Here is a 21,280-nt window from a genome sequence, read left to right on the forward strand (position 1 = left end):
GAGGGTACCCACATGCAGGGAGGAAAGGCTGGAAGGTTGTGTGTCCAAATCCTGCTGCCTACAAGATCCTGTTCATTAGCTTTCCGAGGCTGCGGGGTGGATGGAATGAAGGTGGTTTATTTCAGCTAGAGACCACTGGCTGCATCGCCACTGCTCTGGCTCCAGCTTCTGCCGGGGGGGGTCTGCACTCCTGCAGCCCCTGGGCTCCCGGTGCCAGGGACTGCACCGGCTGCTCACCAGCAAAATGCTGGGAATAGCCAGAGAGCTGGGTGGGCACTGTGGGACACTGTGTAAGGGGAAAATGGAAAAGAAATAAGCCTTTTCTGCTTTTTTCCAGCTGTCAGTGTCTGGCGTGGCCACTGGAGCCCCTTGCATGAGCTGGGCTGTGCTCCCCAGGGCTGGGCTGTGCAGGCAGCAGCTCTCCCTGTCTGAATCTCCTAGGGGAGGTGCAGTTCGATGAGAAGAGTAAAGCCGAGGCCATGGCCCATGGCGTGGTGGTGGAGCCATGCCATCCCGCTTCCTCCTGCAAGGAGTTGTGTAGGGCTGCAGGTTTGTGCAGGGATGCCCCTGGGGTAGGAGCCCCCGCAGCCCTGGGGGGGGCTTCCTGGGGTTACGGGAGGGCCTGATCCAGAGTGTGCTAATTCTGTAAAAGATATTAGTGTGCTGTAGCTTCCCAGCGAGCTCTGCTGATGCTCTGCCTTTCTCGTTTTGATATTCTCATACACAAATTGATCTATGGGGAGGGCTCCCCAGGCTGGCGGATCGCTGCAAACCTAGTCACTGCAGAACCAGTTCTTGCAAGGTTTTTAAACAAGCGCAGCTCTTTCCTGCCAGTGGAGCAGCACTCCGCTGCCAGTGGGGCAGAGGGATCGCAGCAGCACTGATCCTGAGAGTCTGCAAGTGAGATTGCATGAGTTGAGCCCTCATTTCCCTGCCAGAAGAGGCTCCCCTCCCTTTGTGAGCAGTCTGCCGTGGCAGCGCCTCGGCTTTCTGCTTTGCAGATGCGGAGGGATGTTGAGGAAAGGGCCCGGCTTTGCCTTGGCAGCGCTGTGTGTGGTATGAAAGCTTGTGCTGCAGCGCGGCTGGAAAACATTGTTCTTCTCCTTGGCAGGCTCTGGGCTGACTGTTTACAGGCTGGGGAATTCGTGGCAGCATAAACAAGCCGAGCTCTGGCCCTCCCAGAAGACGCGGGGAGGGATGCGGGAGGAGCAGCACCTCACGGGGTGCCCTCGGGGAGGAGGTGCTCTGCTGAGGCTGGGAGGCAGCAGCTAGTCCTCATCCTGCTGCGTTTCTCTAGGGGACGGTTGGGCTTCTAGGGATTAGTTTAGCTCCTTTATTCCCATCCAGTCTAAGCTGCAAGTCCTTGCATTGAAATCGTTGCAATCCCTGTTTTACAGGCGGGAGATGAGGGGAGGGAGGAGGGACGTGACTTCTCCTGTGAGGGAAGTGGGAATTGAGCACAGCTGCCGGTGGGGGGTCACTGCCCGCACCGTCTCCTTGTGACGGGGCTTTTTGAAAATCCTCTGCCCTGTGTACCAGGGTCCCTGTTCAAAAGGGTTTCGCCAGCCTGACCGAAGCTCTGAGAGGGGTCTTCAGGCTGAGATCAGCTTAGCCCTGTGTCCTCTAAGGCTGTGGAGATGAGAAAAAAGGTCTAAGCTTAAAAAAAAACCCAAAGCACATCCTTTTTTTTCAGTTTTTGGTGCAGAACAGCTGGAAGGAGAGGAGAGCTGAGGCTCAGCCACGCTTTCCCCGCCTGATTTCAGCTCAGGGAAACACGCTGGGCTGCAAACCAGGGGAGGTGGGAGCGGGTCTGCCCTGCGCTCAGCCGCCTGCGCTGGGGCTGTCGGGTCCCCGGGGTGCAGCCGCATCCGTCGCTCGGCGAGGTCAGCCTGCGGCCGCGGTTCAGAACGGGACATCGCATCCATGGCAGCCGGCGGTTCTCGCCTCTAGTCCCTCTCCAGGCAGTGCGGCTCTGGCAGCTTGGACAGGCACGAATGCAGAGATGGACTGCCAGGAGCTCAGGCAGTGTGTCGCCCCGCTTTCCCCCTCTCCCCACGTGCTCCGTTTAATGATGAGCAGTGCAATGAGAGCTTCGCTTTGGCTGTCTGCATTCGCAGCTCCAGACCTGTTTGCGCTTGGCCCTGCATGTTTTCAGGCAGCAGAGGACTGGGGGCACCTGACCCCAGCCTGGTCCATGTGTTTCTTCTACAACCCAGCTGTGATAGTGGCTGGCAAACAGATTTTTCCTGCGCTGGATTGCAGCGTGCCATCGGTAGCGCTGCAAACTCAGTTCTAAATTGCTGTTTGATCAGGGAGCAGGTTGGCCAGGAGGTGATGCCCAGTGCTGATGTGCTGGTTGACCCTACCGTTGCCTTAGTGTTGGGTGCCTTTGGCAGCCTGGATGGGTCAGGGCCCTGGAGGATGTAGGTGAAACCCTTGCTGACTCTGTGGTGCTAGGGACATGCTGGCAGCGGTGCCATGATAGCTGGCTGCAATGTGGCTCAGCAGAATGGGGCTGAAGGGGCCCCCATGGTGTGTGCAGGAGCTCTGCAGTGATTGCAGGGGCCACAGAACATCTGCTCTGAAGCCAAGCATCTGCTCCCTGGGTTTTGAGGAGCTCCTCTGTTTTCTTTGCTCTGGAAAAATTGTTCTCCGAGCTCATGGGGCAACTGGTCTGGAGACTTGAGAGTTGCTGGTGTCCTTTCTGCACAGATTGGCCTCAGCTCTGGGATATAAAGCATGAAAATGCTTCTCTCTAAAAGCTGTTTTTTCTGAAGTTGCGGAATCTGATGTGCTTCCTGGGATGTTGTTTGTGGGACTCAGAGGAGTTCCTGGCCGAGACCTGCTTAAAGGGATCTGTGCAGCCAGCTGGTCCAATTGCAAAAGCAAGTCCAGCAGGGAAGCAGCAGTGGATGCTGCAAGGCCGAGGTTTGGAAGATTGTTGATGCTGTCCAACTAAGGGCTTGCCAAGCTGCTCCTAAGTCTTCCCTGTGGAGCTGGACAGGGGAGGCTGCAGGAGGCTAAAGGCACAGATGCGTCAGGATGCTCCTTCCTGGGGTTCTCTGGTCCCCGTGCCCTTCTTCAGGGCTGCTGAGTATCACCGAAGCCCTTAACACATCCCCGACAGTGTCTGCCTGTCCTTGGGATTGCTGTGATTTCAGCTGGATGCAAGGAACCAGTTCTTGACCTGCTCACTCCCAGCAAGCCTTTGGCTTTGGAGCCAGGGAAGGTGCTTGCTGCCCACAGCATCCTCCTTCCTGGGATGGACTTGAGCTCCTTGAGCTGGGGAGGCTGGAGAGAAACAGCTGCCCCTCTTACCTCCCTCCCGCAGGTCCGGTGCAGGCTGAGTCTGTCAGCATCCCCATCCCCTGGCCCCTGAAAAAATAGTCCGGAAACAAGTGAGTGCCGACTGTGGTTTATCCTGCTCTTTTCCAGGTCAGAGTGGCTTGGGGAAATCCACGTTAATCAACACCCTCTTCAAATCCAAAATCAGCCGGAAATCTGTACAGCCGACTTCTGAAGAGCGGATCCCCAAGACCATTGAAATCAAATCCATCACTCACGGTGAGGTTCTGCAGATCCCACCTGGTGCTTTGGCTTTTGGTCCTGCTCTGCCTTGTGTCTCCGGGGGCTTGCAGGGGTTGTGGACCTCCACTAAACCTCCACTCTCATCTCTCTGAAGGGGCTTTTACCATCCAGAGATGCTTGCAGGGCTGAAAAAACATCTATTTTTTCTTTATCCACCAGAATTGACTTAATTGTGGTGGAAAGGAGCAAGTGAGGTGGCCACGGGGGGTGGCATTTCAGGGCAGATGTGGTGCTGCATCCCTTTGGAGGGCTGATTTGTGCCTGTTAGAAGCTGTGAAGGTGCATTTCTCCGCTGGGAGAAAGCTCCAGCCCTCCAGCTGATTTTGGGAGGGTGGGCTTGGCCAGAGTGCTCATCGACGCTTGCCTCATGTACCGGCTTTCCTCTCCATTTCAGAGATAGAAGAGAAGGGGGTTCGCATGAAGCTGACGGTCATCGACACCCCGGGCTTTGGAGACCACATCAACAACGAGAACTGGTGAGCTGGCTGCGCTGACGTGGGGACCGGTGCAGAGGGAAGGCGGCTGAGCCCCGGAGCATCCTGACCCGGAGCTGGTGCCGAGGGCCGTAGCCTGGTCCTGTGCTACCCATGCTCCGTGGGGAGCAGGGGAGAGGGTTGTTGTGGGCGGCAGCGCGGTACCATGCTCCCTGGGGCTGATCCTGGACCCTGTGAGAGCCCACAAACATCCTGCTGTTCCGGGCATGAGACAACCTTTGTTTGCGGCCGAGAGCAGCTGTGTGCCGGCGTGGCCGGTCCCCGGACCTCGCTCATGTGGCTCTGAAGGCTGAACTCTGCCAGGAGTCCCTGGGACAGTGGCTGGCTGTGCAGGATGGCCCCCCTGGGCTGGGACAAGGCTGGCCTGGCTGGCCGATGGCAGGTGCCTTCTCCTCGCCACGAGCTGGGCTGCTCTTGTGCGGTTTGATGCTGCTCTTGCTCCTGTGCCGTGACACCGTGCGAGGAGCCAAAGGATGCTCCCGGCCCTGCTCTGCTCAGCGGCTGGGTCCAGGAGGAGAGAAGGAAGGAATTTTTAGGCACTTGCTTGTCTAAACCAGCCGGTAAATCCCCTCCTCCTGCAGTGCGTGGAGCTGCCAAGCGGTGAACGCGGGAGGTTTGTGATTTCCCTGCCGCCTGCAGTTGCTGTATGAATGGGAGCTTACAGGAACTAAAACATTCCCCGTGTGAGTGTGTTTTGTTTTGTTTGTTTTCTGGGATTCTGTAAGATGCTGAGCGTCCCTGGCTTGGTGGGCTCTGCTTCACATGGTCAGGCCAGGCGGGAGGTTCAGGGTGGTCCAGATCTCTCACACAAACCCATCGTCCCACGTTCCTCTCTCTCTCTGCAGCTGGCAGCCCATCATGAAGTTCATCAACGACCAGTACGAGAAGTACCTGCAGGAGGAAATCAACATTAATCGGAAGAAGCGGATCCCCGACACGCGGGTGCACTGCTGTATATACTTCATCCCAGCCACTGGCCACTCGTATGTACCCTGCCGTCCTTGCTCGGGGCTTCCCTCTCCTGCATTTGGTCTTGGGCAGCTCAGCCGTCAGGGTTGTCCTTGGGATCCCCCCGTGTTTCCTGGGGACTTGAGGAGCTTGAGGACAGCGTGAAGCTGTCCTTCCTAGGGCTGCAGCATCTGGAGCCCTCTCAATAACACAGCAGAGCTGCTGTGCCCCAGAGAAACATGGCGTTTCCTCTTCCAAGGGGCCATCAAAGCCTCCCTGAGCTCCAGTAAGCTGCTTGCTTTGCTTTGGTCGCGTTGCTTGTGCTTGACTGAGGATGGACATCAGTCGCTGAGCTCCCAAATTGGACAGAAAGGCTGCCTTTGCAAACAGAACATTAATTTTTTTTCTCTGTGCCCCTGCCTTTGTAAGGGGAGAAGCCAGTTTTTCTCATGCTATTGAGGGAGCGAACACCCTCACCCTGTAAGGATATTTTCTAGGTTGTTTGACTAGTCTGCAAGTGGGATGCAGTTTATTCAGCACGGAGCTCTCCTGGCTCTGGCACTTCTCAAGCGACAGCATCAAAGGCCCAGATCTCACTCTATTTTTTTTCTTTTTTTTTTTCCTAGGCACACAGCCTGGAGTGAAAATCTGGGGCGCTTAAAGTGTCTTGAAAAATGTGACTTAAAGTATCATAACATAAAACGAGACCTAAGTTTCCTTTTGATTTTTGTCAATTCCTTCCACTCCTGGCTCTGTCTGCGTGGGGATTTTTTTGGGTCTGTTTTCAAAAAGTAAACTTAAGCCGCCAGCACTGTATTAATGTCAGCCTTTTCCTTTTCCCCATGTAGAGATTTATTCCAATAGAAAAGACTTTGTTTTGCTTCTGTCAGTGGGTAGACCAAAAATGCATCCTTCACTGGAATAAAATGACTGCATGGACCAGTTATGCTCTTCTTGTGTAACTGGCTGTCAATTGGGAGCAGAGGGGCCGAAGGTTTTATACGAAGGTTTAATACGATAAAGCAGAAAACGTTTCAAAGGGAGATGACATTTTTAGGCCAGTCTAGCGTGTTGGTCCCGCTTATCTCTGCCCCGATCTGCAGACCCTGCCTCGGCAGGTCGGAGCGTTGCAGCATTAGCTACGCTCAAGCTTTTTCTCATTGCTTTGGGTGTTTAACTCTTAAAAGCGTGTCCAATGCTTAGACCCTGCAGATACCTGACCTGCACAGAGATTGCAGATTTTGGGTGGTGGCAGCTGCCCTTCCTGGGCCGCGCAGGCAGTGGTGGGGAGCCCCGTCCCTGTGTCCCCCAGCGGAGCCTCTCCACCCGTGCGCTCTGGTTTCTCTCACCCGCCGGCTAACAGCAATTGTGTGGATATTCAGCTGCTTTTTTTCTTTCTCTCCAACGAACATGTGTTTCCAATATCCGAGCAAGCCCGGCGGTTGGAGGCCGTTGTTGCTGAGCCCTGCGCTGATCCTCCTTCCCCGTAGCCTGATAGCCCGACTGGGGCCGGCGCTTGCTCCCCGGCCATGGCTCTGGGGCTGCTCTTTCCTGCCCTGGTGTCGGAGCCGGCCTCCGGCTCGCGTGTCCCCTCCTGTCGCAGGACGGAGATAAGCTGAGGAATGAGTGAAGGGGGACAGACCCCACCGGGAGGGAGAAGCTGGTGGGAAATTTTACTTCTCTGAGAGCTTGAGCAGGCGGTGGGTTTTCTTTCTGCTCCCTTGTCAAGCCCAAGTTACGTTTCTCATCATCACGGATGAGCTTTCACCAGTGCTGCCCGTGGTCCGTGGACACAAATGGATGGTGTGGCCACCTCTCCTGCTGGGTGGAGCTGCTGGTAGCAGAGGATCCATTTTGGAGGACAAGAGTGTGGGAGGCCATGGCATGGCACGGTCGCACAAGGTTGAGTGCAGGTTCCTGCCCCCGCCGAAGCAGGCAGTCCGTGGTCCCTTGCAGAAGGGTACGGGAAGGGCATCGAGGTTCTTGCGGCAGTGCCTCTGGCTTCTCTGGGAGGCAGCGGGGAGCACGGCTGGCAAGGGCAGTGGCTTGTAGTGCTGCAGGGACCTGCACTAGGGACGTGCGCACCCAGCTGTGGAGGACCCCACCATGCCCACGTGGCACCATCGGCGTGCTCCCCATGCCGCTTGCCATCCCGGGATCCTTGGTGCCGTGTGTCCTGGGATAGTGCTTGCACGGGACTTGTTTGTGTTGCCTTAAGGGAGCTGCTGCCTTCACCATGTGACGCAGCCAAAGCAGCAGTGACTTGTGTCCGTCTGTCCCTCCCTGCTTATGTGGATGGGCACGGCACAGCACTCGGCATCCCTTCCCTGGCACATGGACGCTGCAGGCAGCCGGGGCTAAGCCTGCCAGGTCATTGGGCGAGAGCTTGCTTTTTTCTTACATAAAAAGGAGAGAGGGGGGGTTGAAAAAAGGCAAAGTTAACCAGGTGCACAGATTCAGAGGCTGGAGTGGAGGATAGCTTGGCTCTGTTTCAGTCTGGCCCTCCCATCTGTGCAGCTCAAGGGTTAATCAGCAGAGAAGTTTCCGCTGCTGTCTCCCTTTGCAGGGAGTTCAGGGCAGGCTTTGCAACCCATCTAGTTCGCACACACCCTGTCCTTCTTGTAACACTCCCGTAAAACCATGTTTGCGAAGGCTAAGTAACGTGCTGGCAGGGGCTTTTGGCTGCAGCCGCGCAAGCCACCCAATAAATATCTCAGCTGTGACCCCTGTGAAGCACCGCTCGGCTCTGAAACGGGACTGTGAAACACCGCCCTGGCCTTGGCAGCCCCTTTTCTGCCGGTACCAGAGCTGTCGGCTGACAGGCTGCCACCCACTGCCGCTTTCCCCTCTAGCTGCCCCTCTCGGGTGCCTACCAGGTCCCTCGAGCAGGCTGACAGGTCCTGGTGATGGGGCTGGGCGGCTGACGGGTGTTCGCTGGTGTTTGCTTAACGCACGGCTCAAATTCTTGCTGCTAGTTTGATCTGGGGCACAACCAAAAGGAAATAACTTTGCAGTTCGCCGTGAATTTTGATTCCTATAATGGCATTTCAAGGGAACCAGCAGGAATGAGCCTCTGCTTAGATCCTGTCCGTGCATGGTGGCTGCGGGCAATGCAGAAATAACGCATGCCCAGCCACCATAACGTGTACCCTGCCATGATAATGTGTACCCAGCTGCACTGCTTTCCCCAGCCCCATAGCAAGAGAGGATGGAGAAGCAACCAGCACCATCCAGGGTGGGCTGGAGCCCCTCCTGCAGCTCCTGCTCCAGCCCATCCACTCCCCTTGGAGCTTCTCCATCCCCTCCCAGCAAAGCTCAAAGTGTGTATGTGTCTAGTTGCAAGTTAATAATATTGGGGACCATTTGGAGAAGGGGAAGAAAACAGATGCTTTTTCTTCTTGAGCTCTACCCTCTCTTTCATGATCTGCTTGGAGCAGATTGTGTGCACCTGAAATGAAATAACTCACTTTCTCTTGCTGTTTTGCATATTTGTATATATAAGGGTTTCACTGCTAATCCTCACTAGGTGCTGGCATCGATGTTTTGTGCAGGTCAACCAAGTTCAGATACACGGCAGAGGCCAGCACTGCTGTGCCTGTGGCTTGTCATGGGATGGTGGTGGTTAAACACCAAAACTGGTCCCTGCAGATACCAGCAGAAATCCCTGCTGTCCTGGGCCGTGCCTCGCAGCAGGAGTTTAAGAGGAATTAGGTCTGGGCTTGCCCCATCGTGACCTTGGCTGCGTCTGCCTGGGTCAGTACAGGGCTATTGGTGCAAACCAAGCTCTGTGCGCTCGTGATCGCCTTAAGCCATTTGTTCTTCTTTGGTGTCTTCGCATGAACATGACCTCTAGTGACAGGTCTTGTTCTTAGTGAAAAGAATCACTTTCTTTTAAGTACTTAAGTTTTTTGGGGGCTACCCAGCAGGAATTGGTAGAATATCTAGAAACTTGCAAAATACCCTAAACACATACAATTTGCTCTTCTGGGGAGTCCCTTGGTTCCCTTCCTGTTCTCCAGGATGGTGCAGGGAGGGACCCATGGGAGGTGACCTCCATGGACGAGGCACTTGCAGAAGCCCATCAGAGCAGAAAGTCTTGTCAAAGGTGCCTTGGGCTCTTCTGGCTTTGGGTGCAGACCGGTGTGGGACACGGTCACTGCGCCTGCATGGATGCTGGTGGACACAGGCAGGGGTGTTGGCTGGCTCTGGCTCTGCCTCCTGCTCTCAGGCTCACTGCTGGCATCCTCTGAATATCTGTGAGGGCTCAGTAACAGGGCTGTTATGTGTCAGTTGAGCTAAAACTCAAATGTCTGACTGATTGTGAATTCATCTGCATCGGCTACATATGCATCCTGGTCTTCATTCTAAAAGAAAAGCTGATGAAAGAGGCAGGAACACAGTCTCAGTAGGGAAGAGGCTTTTAGAGGGGAAAAATTGTTTGAAAAATAGCAAAGAGAGAGGAGGGGAAAGAAGTCTGCTGGGAAAGGAGCATAACTGCATTACTTCCTTGGAGGTCTGGGAAACACATTATGCAGAACTCCAAACAATGTTTGCCAGCAGCAAGTCTGCTTAGATGTGTCCGTGGGGGTTTCCTTGTGTTTTTTTCTTTTCTTTTTTTTTAATAGCCAAACTCTTTCTTTCCTGGGGCCCAGGGTGATCTGTGACTCCTGAGTTTGTGTTAGGAACTCGTTTGTCCGCATGCTAACGACGTGCTCTGGGCGATGTGTGCCGTTAGTGTGCAAGGAGAAGGTCTACCTGGCATGGTCCAGCCCGATCCCTGGGAGAGGAGTGGGTTTGACCAGGGAAGGGCTCGGCTGGGTCACCGGTGCTGGCTGCGCCGGAGCAGCCTCGAGCTGCCGGTTTTGGATCAGCTGGAGTTGAGCAGGTCTCTTCAGGGCTGGATGTCCCTCCCTTGGTGCGGGAGCCAGGCAGGGGTGGCCTCGCAGGACGCGGATGGTGCTTGGTGACTGCCGAGGAGCAGGATCAGCCCCTTCCCCTTTGCACGTGTGTGACTCTTGCTGGGTTTGCAGGAGCCGTGCTGGGTCTGCAGGGGTCTCTGAGCCCTTCATAGGGCCCAAGAAGATCATGGTGGGGTTTGGCTTGAGCTGCTGGCAGTAGGTGCTCTCTTGGCCATGTTCTCCCTGAGCGCTCTGCTCTGCTCCATGTTCCTCCACGCAGGGCTCCTGCTGGGTTCCTGCTTGCACCTGGGCGTTTTAAGTCACCATCCCATTTATTTTGGTTTCTTCCCTGTTGCCATGGGCCTCTGGTTTGGGGCACAGGGCTGGTCTGCCCTTGGGGAGGTCTCGTTCTTGGCCCCAGGTCTACCACTGAAGCCTACGGCTCCTCCAAAAGTTGACTTCACCTCTCTCTGCCCCAGTTTCATCAAAGATGAGTTGGGTCGTGTCCTGCCGGCACATGCCATGACCGGGGGTCATGAGGATGTATGAGCGGCAGAGTTGTCCCTTTGCTTCTGGGGCTCTGGCATTGACCTTCCTGCCCCTTCCCTGTGTGCTTTCAGCAAGGGCTTGTTTCAAACAGGCTCCTTAATGCATGAGCACCCCAAAGGTGTTCCTGTACCCTGGTGTCCACCAGGACCTCCAGGTTTCCTTTTTCAAGGCAACATCTGCTCAACTGTCCTGCATGGCTGTGTGTCCCCATCACCTCCAGAGCCACCAAGGGGGACCTGCAGCAAGTGGAGGTGTCCAAAGGAGGGCTTTCCTTTAGCTGGCTTGGGAACTCCCAGCAGTAAAAACACCTTCAGGGAGGAGTGAGGAGCCAGGGAGGGTCACGGCCAGGCACCATCATCACTGTCTGCAGCTGGACTGCAGCCCTTGGACGCGGAACACCGTGGCACCGGAGGTCGCATCCGTGCTGTCAGCAGGAGCTTTAGCAGGGAGAGATTTCCCAAGGGGCAGATCATTGGGGTTATGCAATCTCTGCAACTTTCCTCTGCTGAGACTTTCATTGTAGAGATTTTCTGACCTTTTTTGCCCCCTGGAACAAGCAGCATCTCCTCTGTGCCGCGTGAGCCCCTGGAGAATTAGCAGAGCCTTTTTTAATCCCAACCGACGGATGCAAGATGCAGTCCTGGCTCGTGCACAACAGCGGGCTGGTGCTCAGTGCGGGAGGGAGTCGGAGCCAGAATAGTCACCTGTGGCCGTTTCCATGTCATGCTGTCCCTGGATGGTGGGTGACAGTGGGTGACAGCTTGCACAGGGTTGGAGGAGTCTTCCCTCCATGGTGTCTCCCCAGTTTGATTGGTAGATCACGGGCAGGCTGGCCCCGCAGCCAGCATCGCCCATGCTCTCATCCTGGCTTCACCAAGGATGCGCATAGCTTTGGGCAAATTCCCGCAGTCCTCTGTGGCCAAGCATCCACGCAGAGATAAAAGCCCTCTCTCACTTCACGGGGCTTTGTGAGGATCTGTGGGCGATAGCAGGGTGCTTTGAAAGGGAAACCTTTTAAGTGTTTGTCTGCAAACCACCTCTGAGATGGACGCATGCTGTCGTCCTTTTAAGAAAATGTCTTTATTTGTCCTATCTGAAAGGAAGCGATTCCCTCTCTGTGCCTAGTCTTCGAATGCCCCCTCTCTGCTGGGGGGTTGCAGCAGACCCCACCTCACTATCAGTGCATGAATCCCTTTTTTCTGCTGTGTTTTGCAGGCTCCGACCGCTAGATATCGAATTCATGAAACGCCTAAGCAAAGTGGTCAACATCGTCCCCGTGATTGCAAAAGCCGACACATTAACGCTGGAGGAGAGGGACTACTTCAAACAAAGGGTAAGGGGCTGGCGGCTCTTATCTGGGCTCCCATCTCTTGTCTCCCATCCCCTCCTGCCCCTTTCCCCCTCCCCAGCTCCCCCTGCCTTTCCCTGGCCGGGCTGGGAAGGCGAGCTCCTGGCCAGGAGCCCAGCGCATTCCTCCGGCTGCAGCTCTGAGCGATCCCACGTGGCCGGAGGAAAGGCCTGTGCTCCAAGCAGTTCCTTGTGTTTCTCTTGGATCTTTGTCAGTGCGGGATAAGTTTCGAGCTGTAAGTCTCGGGGCCTGTTTCTCCTGCCTCCTTTGTTGTTGCTATTTTCAGGCTGGTTTCTGTTATTTTGGGAGGTAGATGGTGCTGCACGTAGAGGCTGGAAACCCATCCTGGGCAGCACCATGCACTGATACAGGAACCAGGCAGAAAAAATGTGTGGGTTTGCTGAGCTCAGCTGGGCAAGATTTATGGGGGAAGCAAGGCATGAAATTCCCTTTGATCACCTTGGTCGGGAGCTGGCAGTGGGGAGCTGAGGAGGGGCTGTCTGAATCCACAGCAAGGCATGGGCTTTCCTCCATGCACACTGGTGCTGCCGAGAGGTGAACATGCCCCGCTTTGGGGTTCAGTAAGGGGCTATAAATCCGTTCGTGTAGCTGATGGATGTGGCTGCAGGCATGATGGCCTCAGCATTCCCTGTGGAAGTAAGCAAGCCACCAAGCTCGTTGGTCTGTGAGTCTGAATTGCAGGGAAGGGAAGCGAAGGGAAACGGGGTCTTACCAAAAGGGCAGGTTTAGGGGCCACCTCCACTGGTTATGGCGAAGATGGCACATTAGCCAGGGGTTGTTCGATGCCTCCGTGCAGAAGAGGATGAGCCACCCCTTCCTGCACCAGTGTCTTCCCAGTTCTTGATGAGCAGGATCCAGCACTGGAATATCCAGTCTGGTTTTGGGGGCTGAATCCAAACTCTGCAAGCAGTTCTCTTAGCAGTGAGCTAGAGGATGGCAGGAAATGGAGCCAAGAGGTAATCCAGGCTGGGCTTGATCGGCGTGTCAGCCTGTATACATGGAGATCTGCGAGGAGCTGGTGTGGGAGGATGGGGAGGTGAGTCCACAGTGCCACATCTGCTTTCTGCAGTGGCTTTTGCAGACTGCTGGCTCTGTTCAGAGGTTATGAGTGCACGTATCCGGGTGTCTGCGGGTGGCTGGTTGGCTCTAAATGACCTAAAACGTCACCTGGGCACTCTCGGCCGCTGATACCATCCTTGTGTAATGAAAGACCATGGGGAGACCGCCTGGCTCACCCACTGTGCACCGGCTTGACGCAGGATGAGCTTGCCCTATCTCTAATTACATTCCTGATTGTAACCAGACCCCCAAAATCCTTCCAGATGGAGGGAGAACACGTAGCCACGTGGCATGTGTTCAGTGCCCCTTCTGCAAGGGGTCGCCCTCCTTACACTCACAACTCCAGATCTGCTGGTGCAAACGAGAGGACAGGTAATCAGTCCAGGTGGGCACAGGCTGGGACCTTTTCCCTGTGCTCCAGTGTGCCTGTGTGCATGCTTCCAAAAAGCAGAGCCCTGTCTGCATCTAGGTGTGTAGCTGGTTCCGAGAGGCTATAGGTTTTTGGGTTTGGATCAGGGTGGGCAGGTGATGGTGAAGCACCAGCCTGGCTGCAGGCTACCTAGGTTAATGCCAGCACTGCACTGAGTTAGGGGAATGGTCTCCAATGCCTTACGGAGTTGGCTTTGTTGGGTTGTTCCCCTAAAAATCGTGTGTGGGTTTGGCTGGGGGGTGGGAGGCCAGCTGTGGGGGTTTCTTTGGGCTGGATCCACTTCCTTTGCCAGCCTGCAACGTAGGGCTGACACGGAGTTTATTGCCATAGGAAGTGATGGGAGCCGCTGCGCAGGCTAGGTTTGGGTTTGCAGCTTTGTTGGAGAAGGCTGATCCTTCGTGCTCCCCTGAGCTGAGCCTCCACCCAGGAATCAGATTTCAGCATCTCTTCCCCTTGCACAGAGGCAATATCCTTAGAGGCTGCTCTTCCAAGCTGTCTGTTTCCCTGTCCCCTTGGATCAGGCGCTGCCATGACTCCTTTTCCAAGGAGTATAAGCAGACAACAGAACGCAACTTCTTAACTTTGGGTTACGTGCCTGGCAGCTACATTCCCCTTTGCTTGGTGCAGCTTGTATTGTCTTATTGTCTTTTTCAATCCCAAAGCAACGCCCAGCTCATATAACTTCATCTCTCTCAGCCTGATGCGTGTCTTGGCACCAGGTTCTTTCAGAGATTGCAGAGCAAGCGCTTGGTAGGTGTGTAGCAGTTAAACACAGGTATCTCTCCCCAAGGTGGGCAGTGTTTAGGATGGAGAGGGAAGATGTTGCTGCTGGGCGTTGCTGTGACCTGTGGGCATTGCTCACGAGAGCCTCTTGGGTTGGCTGGGAGCTGCCACCATGGTGAGAGTGCAGCTCCTCTGCCCTTGTCTCCTTCACGTGTTCCTCTACTCTTCCCCCCTAGATAATGGCTGATCTCCTTGCCAATGGGATTGATGTGTATCCTCAGAAGGAGTTTGATGAAGACTCTGAAGATCGGCTAGTGAATGAGAAATTCAGGGTTAGTGCATGGTGTTGCGGGTTGGATGTGTTTGGATGGGTCCTGCAGCTCCGGGTGCTGGTAATGTCCGGGGGGGGGGGTCTCTTGCAAAGTGCCTCTATTTTCTTTCCAAAGCTGCTGTGCCCCTGTCCAGAGGGCCTGCCCAGGACCTGGGTCCAGAGGGTCTGCCCAGGACCTGGTTCCTGGGGTCCGCCCAGGACCAAGGATCCTGCCAGAGCTCAGAGCAGAGACAGAAAGAGGGTGAGGAAAGTACCTGGGGAAGGTGTCCTCTCCCGTCCATGTTGCTGCTTCTTACCCCAGCCCAGTTCCTCAAAGGCACCCTCAGCAACCAGCGGGCAGGGAGGTCCCATGGCCCCTTGCCCTGCCCCAGGCACTGGGAATACTGGTGTCTGCCCATCCCTGGCTAGGGTAGCAGCCTTCCTGGCACCGGGAGGCAATTTGCCCATAGGCTGCTCTGTTTTCATGGCTGTCAATTCCTTGCTATAGGAAGTAGCTAACAGTTTTTTGGCTCAAAAGAGTGGATTGGACAAATTCAAGGAAGAAAAATGTCTTTCAGGGACTCTTAAGTACAAAGACACCACCTTGGATCAGGAAATGACCGAGCCACAGTTGCCAGATGCTGGGGAAGCATCATGGTACCTTTGCCCTGGCTGTACGCTGGACCCTGCCAATGGGGTGATGGGCTAGACCAGTTTTGGGCTGGTTTTAGACTGGTTTTGGACTGGGTACGTGTGTGACATATGCTGCTGCCCAGGTCTTGGGCTGCCTGCGGTCCCTGGCAGGCAATGCTGCTCAGGAGCATCAGGGACAGACCAGCTGATCCCATGAAACTCCTGAAAGCAGCTTGGTTTAGGACTTTGCTTGCTGGCTTGGTTTCCTGACCCGTTTTCAGGAGGAAAACGTAGCCTTGTTTTTCTCTTTCCTCAGGAAATGATCCCGTTTGCAGTGGTGGGCAGTGACCAGGAGTACCAGGTTAATGGAAGAAGAATCCTTGGAAGGAAGACCAAGTGGGGCACCATTGAAGGTACCTTGTCCTTGTTTCCCTACCTCCTGAGCTCATCTCCCTGCCCTGACAGAAGCTGATGAGGTCCAAAACCAGCAGTAGAAGTTGAGGTGTATATAGTGCTTCCCTGCCCCTCCAAAAAAAACTCACTTCCCCAGTTTGAGGACTGGAAGCACCTTGGCCAATGCTCCTGCGCCGAGTTCCTGGGCCTTTGTGCGGCTCGGGGAGCTGCTGAGTGCCAAAGGGGACACTTCTGGGTGTCTTGTGGCCTGGCTTCTGCTTGTCGCACAGTTAAATGTCTGATGGCTGGATTTAAGGGCACACAGGTGATATCTCTGTATCTCAAGCCCAGATTAGAGCCTTCCCCTGGCATCTGTACCCTCCACCATGGATTTGGTTGGTGCCCTTGTGGGATCTCTTCCCTCTTCCGTTTTCATCCCATAGGCATCTTCCTTTTTTCTCCCCCATTTTAACTCATGGTCTGAAGGCTAGATGAAAGCTTCTGGCTCCAGCACATCTACATGTTTCCCTGTCCGTGGTTTCTGGCAGCCAACTGGCACATCTCCAGTGCCACCCCTCTTATCTTCCTCCCCTTTGTTTCACAGGTTTCTCTCATTTATGAGTTTTTAATAGGAATCCTGTGTTGAGGGATGGTTTAACAAAGATGCCAGGAAAATCATTGTATTTTAAAGCTCTGCTGCCCTCTTGTGCTCTGTCCCTGGAAGCTCTGAGTTTAGTGGGATTCATTAAACCACTCGCAGTCTGCATGTGGCATCTGCCTTCAGCACAGGGAGATTCCAGGACCCAGCCATGGCCACGGGCAGCTTTTGCACAACAGTGTTATTTGTTGTCTTGCCATTCCTGCATGATGTACAAGCCTGTTTGGGTAAAAAAAAAAAAATCAAAAAAGGGAGTTGATCCTCTAAATTCAAATGCCTGGTAAACTGCAAGCTGTCGGACTAATTGTGGTAGAGTAACACCCCTTGATTTTTCCCTCTTGCAAACACTCTTGCTTGCTCCAAGCCCTGTTCAGACAGCAAGCAGCCTTTGTCAGCAAGAGATCGTGTCCTTCCACAGCACCGGCAGCCCGGGCAGCGCAGTCACTGACGTGCCGGGGATGCCGCAGGATGCTCACGGCAAACACTTCAGATGAAACACTTCAATGGAGACATGCCTGGCGCTCGCTGCAAAGCTTGCCCTGTACCTTTCCCTGCCTTGTTTGGGGCCCGCTTAAGCTTGTGTTTGTCCGAAGGGGGCTTTGCGCGGGAAGATGCTGCTGAGAGCTCCCTTGCTTGGTGGGACGTGGTTGGAAGGGACTGGGAATGCTCAGTCAGACCTCACCAGCCAGTGGGTCATGCTGAGCTGGGGCAGGTACCTGGGTACCAACCTTACAGCAGCAAAGAGGACTCTCAAGTCCTGCACCGTATAGCCCCTGGGGTAAGTCCCCGTCTCGGCCCTCCGCACACTAGTGAAGCCCCACAGGGTCCTCCTTACCCCGCGTGGTTGCCATATTCATGCCGTGGGTGCACGCTGATGGGTTTCTCTCTCTTTCTACCAGTGGAGAACACGACACACTGTGAGTTCGCCTACCTGCGGGACCTCCTCATCAGGTTGGTAGGACTGTGCCCTGTCCCTGTAGCTTTTGGTCACCAGGTGGCATCCAAAGAAAGGGGAGAGCCTGGCCCAGCTTGATGCAGCCACTGCTTCGCTCTGCTCCTCCCTCCCTCCGTCCCCTCCCAGCCTGCTGCAATGCTGCAGCCTGTCACCGATGGGTGACCCCACTCGATGGGACATGACTTCAGGGGGCTTTTCTCAGCTATGGTGCTGAGTTAAGGGAGGAGAGGAGCAGTGGATGGGTCAGGACAGGCTCCCAAGACTGCTGGCAGCATGCAGTATGGCTCCAGCTCACCTGCAAGCAGCTGGGAAGCCTTTTGGCTTTAGTGATCCCTCACCAGCCCCGGGTCCTACCCCCAGCCTGAAGACATCACCCTCCTGTGTCCCAGGATCGTGCCATTGCGGGGTCTGGGCAATCACCGGTCCCTCTTGAAAGAGGCATCCCTGCTGCAGGGGAATGGGCGGCTGAGCCCCTTTGGCTTGCCAGAGGGGGCATTGGGCTCCTCCTAAATTTGGCTGCAAGATAAACTCTGCACACATGAGCTGTTGCTGGCAGAGAGTTGTGTGGGGCTACAAACCTGATCCCAGGGACTTGCAGGACTGGGGTCTTCCCAGATAGGTGTTATACAGCCAGGGCTCCTGCGTACCCAAGCAGAGGCTGTTGGTACCAGTGAAGGCTTCTGGTCCTGACTGCCCATAATTGCCTTTACTTCCCTCCTGTGCCCTAAAGATATTGTTAAGCAGTAAAGCAGGAGGGGAAATTTGGGCTGGAGGGGGGTGTATGAAAGCAGAGGTTGGGGGGGGTACAAGGGTTGGGGTGGCAGAGGCTGGGCTGGCCAAACCTGCGCCCAGTGAGGTGCGATTGCCCCTGTCTCCCTTTCCCGCAGGACACACATGCAGAACATAAAGGATATTACCAGCAACATCCACTTCGAAGCCTACAGGGTCAAGAGGCTGAACGAGGGCCAGAGCTCGCTCTCCAACGGCGTGACCGACAAAGAGCTGGTGGCTAACGAAATGTAACCGTCTCGCTCTGTAGCCAGGACCTTGCTCGCTCACGCTCGCTATTTCTCCCCTCTTCCCCCTTTATTTTTATATAAATCCTCTGCCACTGTCCCTCTTCCCCCACCCCCCCCCAACCCCCCTGCCAATGTTAACTGACCAAATAACCAGATGCCGTCTCTGTCGTGCGGAGTGGGGCGACCGCTCACCCCCCGCCGCTTTGTGGCATGAGTTTTCTTCTCAGCCCCTGGTCCAGCACCCCTGGGCTGGGGACCGTCCCCCCGCTGAGGTCGGGCTCTTGCTGGTCCCCAATGCTGGCCTGACAGCCGAGCTCGGGGGAGCAGATCCACGAGGCCGGTGGGGTTGGGCTGTCCCCAAGACCCCTGCCTGCCTCTCTGTGCAGAGGCTCTTCTCCGTCCGTTGAAGGCAAGGGTTCCTCCAGGTGAACGTAGCCTTCGGAAGAAAGGTACGGTGGTATGAAGAGAGCAAGACAGTGCCATCCTTGTCTCCTGCCGCCTCCTCTGAGCCCTCTGCAGCCCTCCGGGACCCGCCAGCCTACAACCCAACCCCTCTACCCTTCCTACATGCAATAAACTGGGAGTGTTTAGGTGTCACCTCGCCTGTCACCGACCCCCGGCCAGGCAGAGCGACCTGCTTTGGGAGAAGTGCCTTTTCAGACTGTTACCTTGCAATAGTGGGGGAGAGAGGAGGGAGGGCTTGCCTTGTCTGTCTTTGCAGCCTGCAAAAGGCCTGCGACACTTTGTAGAGACTCCTTTTCCCTCTCCCTTGGACCACAGATGTGGCTGATGTCCTGGGAACACTTGTATATTTATTTTTCATTCAGTTGGGTGGTTTTTTTCCACTGAAGGCTTGGAGTATGTTTGTCCAAAGGGGGCTGAGAGTGGAACATCTCTGCAAAGCGGTGGGAGAAGGCAGAGGGTCGTCCTGTCTGACCCTTGTGATTCTCGGGCTTTTCCCTACGTCAGAGGAGGCTCTTGGGTATTTTTTTAATTATTTTTTTTATTTTTTGGATTCCCTGTGTGACGTGTGTACATGTAACACGCTCCTCTGTTTTGCTAGCCCTTGTGCAAGGGGACTGTGCATGAGCAGACCGAGCCCTGCAGCTGTGTGGAAGGCTGGACTGGTGTTTGTGGGTGCTGAGCCCCATGGCCCCCCCTGCTCTGCCCCCCCGCACCTCCTCCTTCAATGAATCTCCAGTAAATAATACCTTGCAAGGGGGTCAGTTAAATAACGCCGTGACACAGGAGCGGGTGGTCCTGGAGCGGAGCTCTGCAGTCCTGCCCCTCCACCCCAGCTCCGCTTGCCTTCCTGTTGTCCGCTCTGTCAGTCTCTGTATCCTCTCTAAGGGAGAAAACTTTCTGCAAATCACCCTTTTGGGGGGGGGACGGGGCGACGACACATACTAAAATGGCAGCATGTCCCATCCTCTAGCACTGGGAGGCACCTGCAGAGCCCACCCAATTGTCTCCACGGGGGGCAGAGCCACCTTCTTCAGCACAGGTGACCAGGAGGAAGGAGGAGGTTGCTCTCGGCTTCGTGGGGATGCCCAGACGACGTTGCTCAGCGGAGGGTTTGCAGGGGCTCCCCACACGTGTGTGTCCCCCAGTAGCCAAAGGGGTACGTGCGAGGAGGTGCATCGCAAGGAGAATCCGCTCTCCCCCCTTAACTCATGTTCCCTCCCCCGCAACAGCACAACAGAGCTGTTGGGGAAGAACAACTATCTACTTGCTGACTTGCTATATTTTAGCAAAAACAAAACCAAAAAAAGTGTATTAACTGAAAAAATATATATATTTCAAGTGTTAAAAAACTATGAATGGGGAGAAAAATCTCTTGTGTGAGGCACTTCTGCAAATGTCATCTTAAACTTTTTTTTTTTCCTCTAGTTGATATCTCAAGCTGGGCCAAGCAAGACACGCCGCTTTCTCCTTTGTAACCTGATTATTTTTTTTGGAAGAAAAAAAAAAATAATACAATAAAAAACAACTTCATCCAGATCTATTAAAATGGCCTTTTGGGGGTTATAAGCATTATGACAAATTTAGTCCATTTTTGTATAAATAATAGTGTTTAATATGTATTTCCCAAAATAAATGTTTCGAATGCAAATAGAAGGAGGCTTGTTTGGAAATGTCTGTTCCCAGCCACGGTGTGATTGTTACTGCATGGATCCCGCAGGGCTGTGGGTGATGGGAGAGTCCAGCTCCAGAGCTGCTGTGCTCTGTTCATTTTGGGGTGAATGTTTTATTTATTCCTAACCCCCTTAACTCTTCCTACTTCAGATATCTGCCCCAGGTACTCTACAAAATGCTGGAGCTGCTGGTGCTGAGCGCCCTGGGGACCGAGCCAGCACAGCCTCTGTGTCCTTGCAAAGCCTGAGGGAGGCAGGTGGGTCACCTCCCTCTGCTTTCATAATGAAGCTGTTTCAGCTGTAGTTGCTGGTATTTTTATTAAGGGGGTCGCACCTAGTTCAAGACCAGACAGCAGCTTGCATGTCACACAAATGTGGCTTTGGCTTCACAGGCAGATGGTCTTCAAAACCTTTTGTGACCGCGGGATGCCCTTGGGATGCCCTTGGAAGTTGGCTTCACTTTGACAACTCACCCTTCCTAAAAACCACATTTCTCCCTGGTGTTGCAGACAAGACATGGTCCAGTCTGGTGTTTTAATATGTATCTTATATGTCTATTGTATTTTTTCTCCCCAAGTCAGTTGAACTCAAAAGCCATCTGGACGTGGTCCTGGGCAACCAGCTCTAGGTGACCGTGCTTGAGCAGGGGGTTGGACCGAATGACCTCCAAAGGTCCCTTCCAACCTCAACCCCTCTGGGATGCTGTGGTTCTGGAACTGTATGAAAACAAAACCAACAGGAGAGAAGTCAGGTTGGGTTGGGTTGGGTTCCTATGGGTGTGTAGAGTACAGGACAGGCTTATGTACATTTTCTGCTTTTCTGCTGGCACCTGGCTTTCAGACCATTGAATCGGCTCATCTCGTATGGCATCCAGTGAGGTGTGCAGTAAAGTTTGTTGATGGGCCTCCCTTTGCCCCAGTGCTAAACCCATCCCTAGCAATACCCCCCCCCCTTTTTTTTTTGTGCTATACTGCAGTGTCGTGCTTGCTTTAGCTCAGACACTCCTCACCCCCATAGCTCTTCTCTACCAAATGAGTCCACTGGGGAGAAACAGCGAGATCAAGGTGTTCTCACTATTGTAACTGGAGCAAGACCCAGAGCAAAAGCTCTTAGGGGGGG

At 54.5% G+C, this 21,280-nt stretch overlaps 1 protein-coding gene across 7 annotated transcripts in view; it reads left to right on the plus strand.

Annotated features, from left to right (window-relative positions):
- Positions 1-20,144, plus strand: part of SEPTIN9 (septin 9) — a 145,804-nt gene extending 125,660 nt beyond the window's left edge. For all 7 annotated transcript variants that reach the window (XM_030014678.2, XM_030014679.2, XM_030014681.2 and 4 more), the window contains 8 exons: positions 3,436-3,564; positions 3,983-4,064; positions 4,928-5,065; positions 11,693-11,810; positions 14,295-14,390; positions 15,318-15,414; positions 16,952-17,003; positions 17,895-20,144. In XM_030014678.2, the coding sequence (XP_029870538.1) occupies positions 3,436-3,564; positions 3,983-4,064; positions 4,928-5,065; positions 11,693-11,810; positions 14,295-14,390; positions 15,318-15,414; positions 16,952-17,003; positions 17,895-18,030 (848 nt within the window). In that variant the 3' untranslated portion in view covers positions 18,031-20,144. The remainder of the gene's footprint in view (positions 1-3,435; positions 3,565-3,982; positions 4,065-4,927; positions 5,066-11,692; positions 11,811-14,294; positions 14,391-15,317; positions 15,415-16,951; positions 17,004-17,894) is intronic.
- The last annotated feature ends 1,136 nt before the right edge of the window (positions 20,145-21,280 follow it).

The sequence above is a fragment of the Aquila chrysaetos genome, chromosome 5, assembly GCF_900496995.4.
Source record: "Aquila chrysaetos chrysaetos chromosome 5, bAquChr1.4, whole genome shotgun sequence".
Lineage (NCBI taxonomy): Eukaryota > Metazoa > Chordata > Aves > Accipitriformes > Accipitridae > Aquila > Aquila chrysaetos.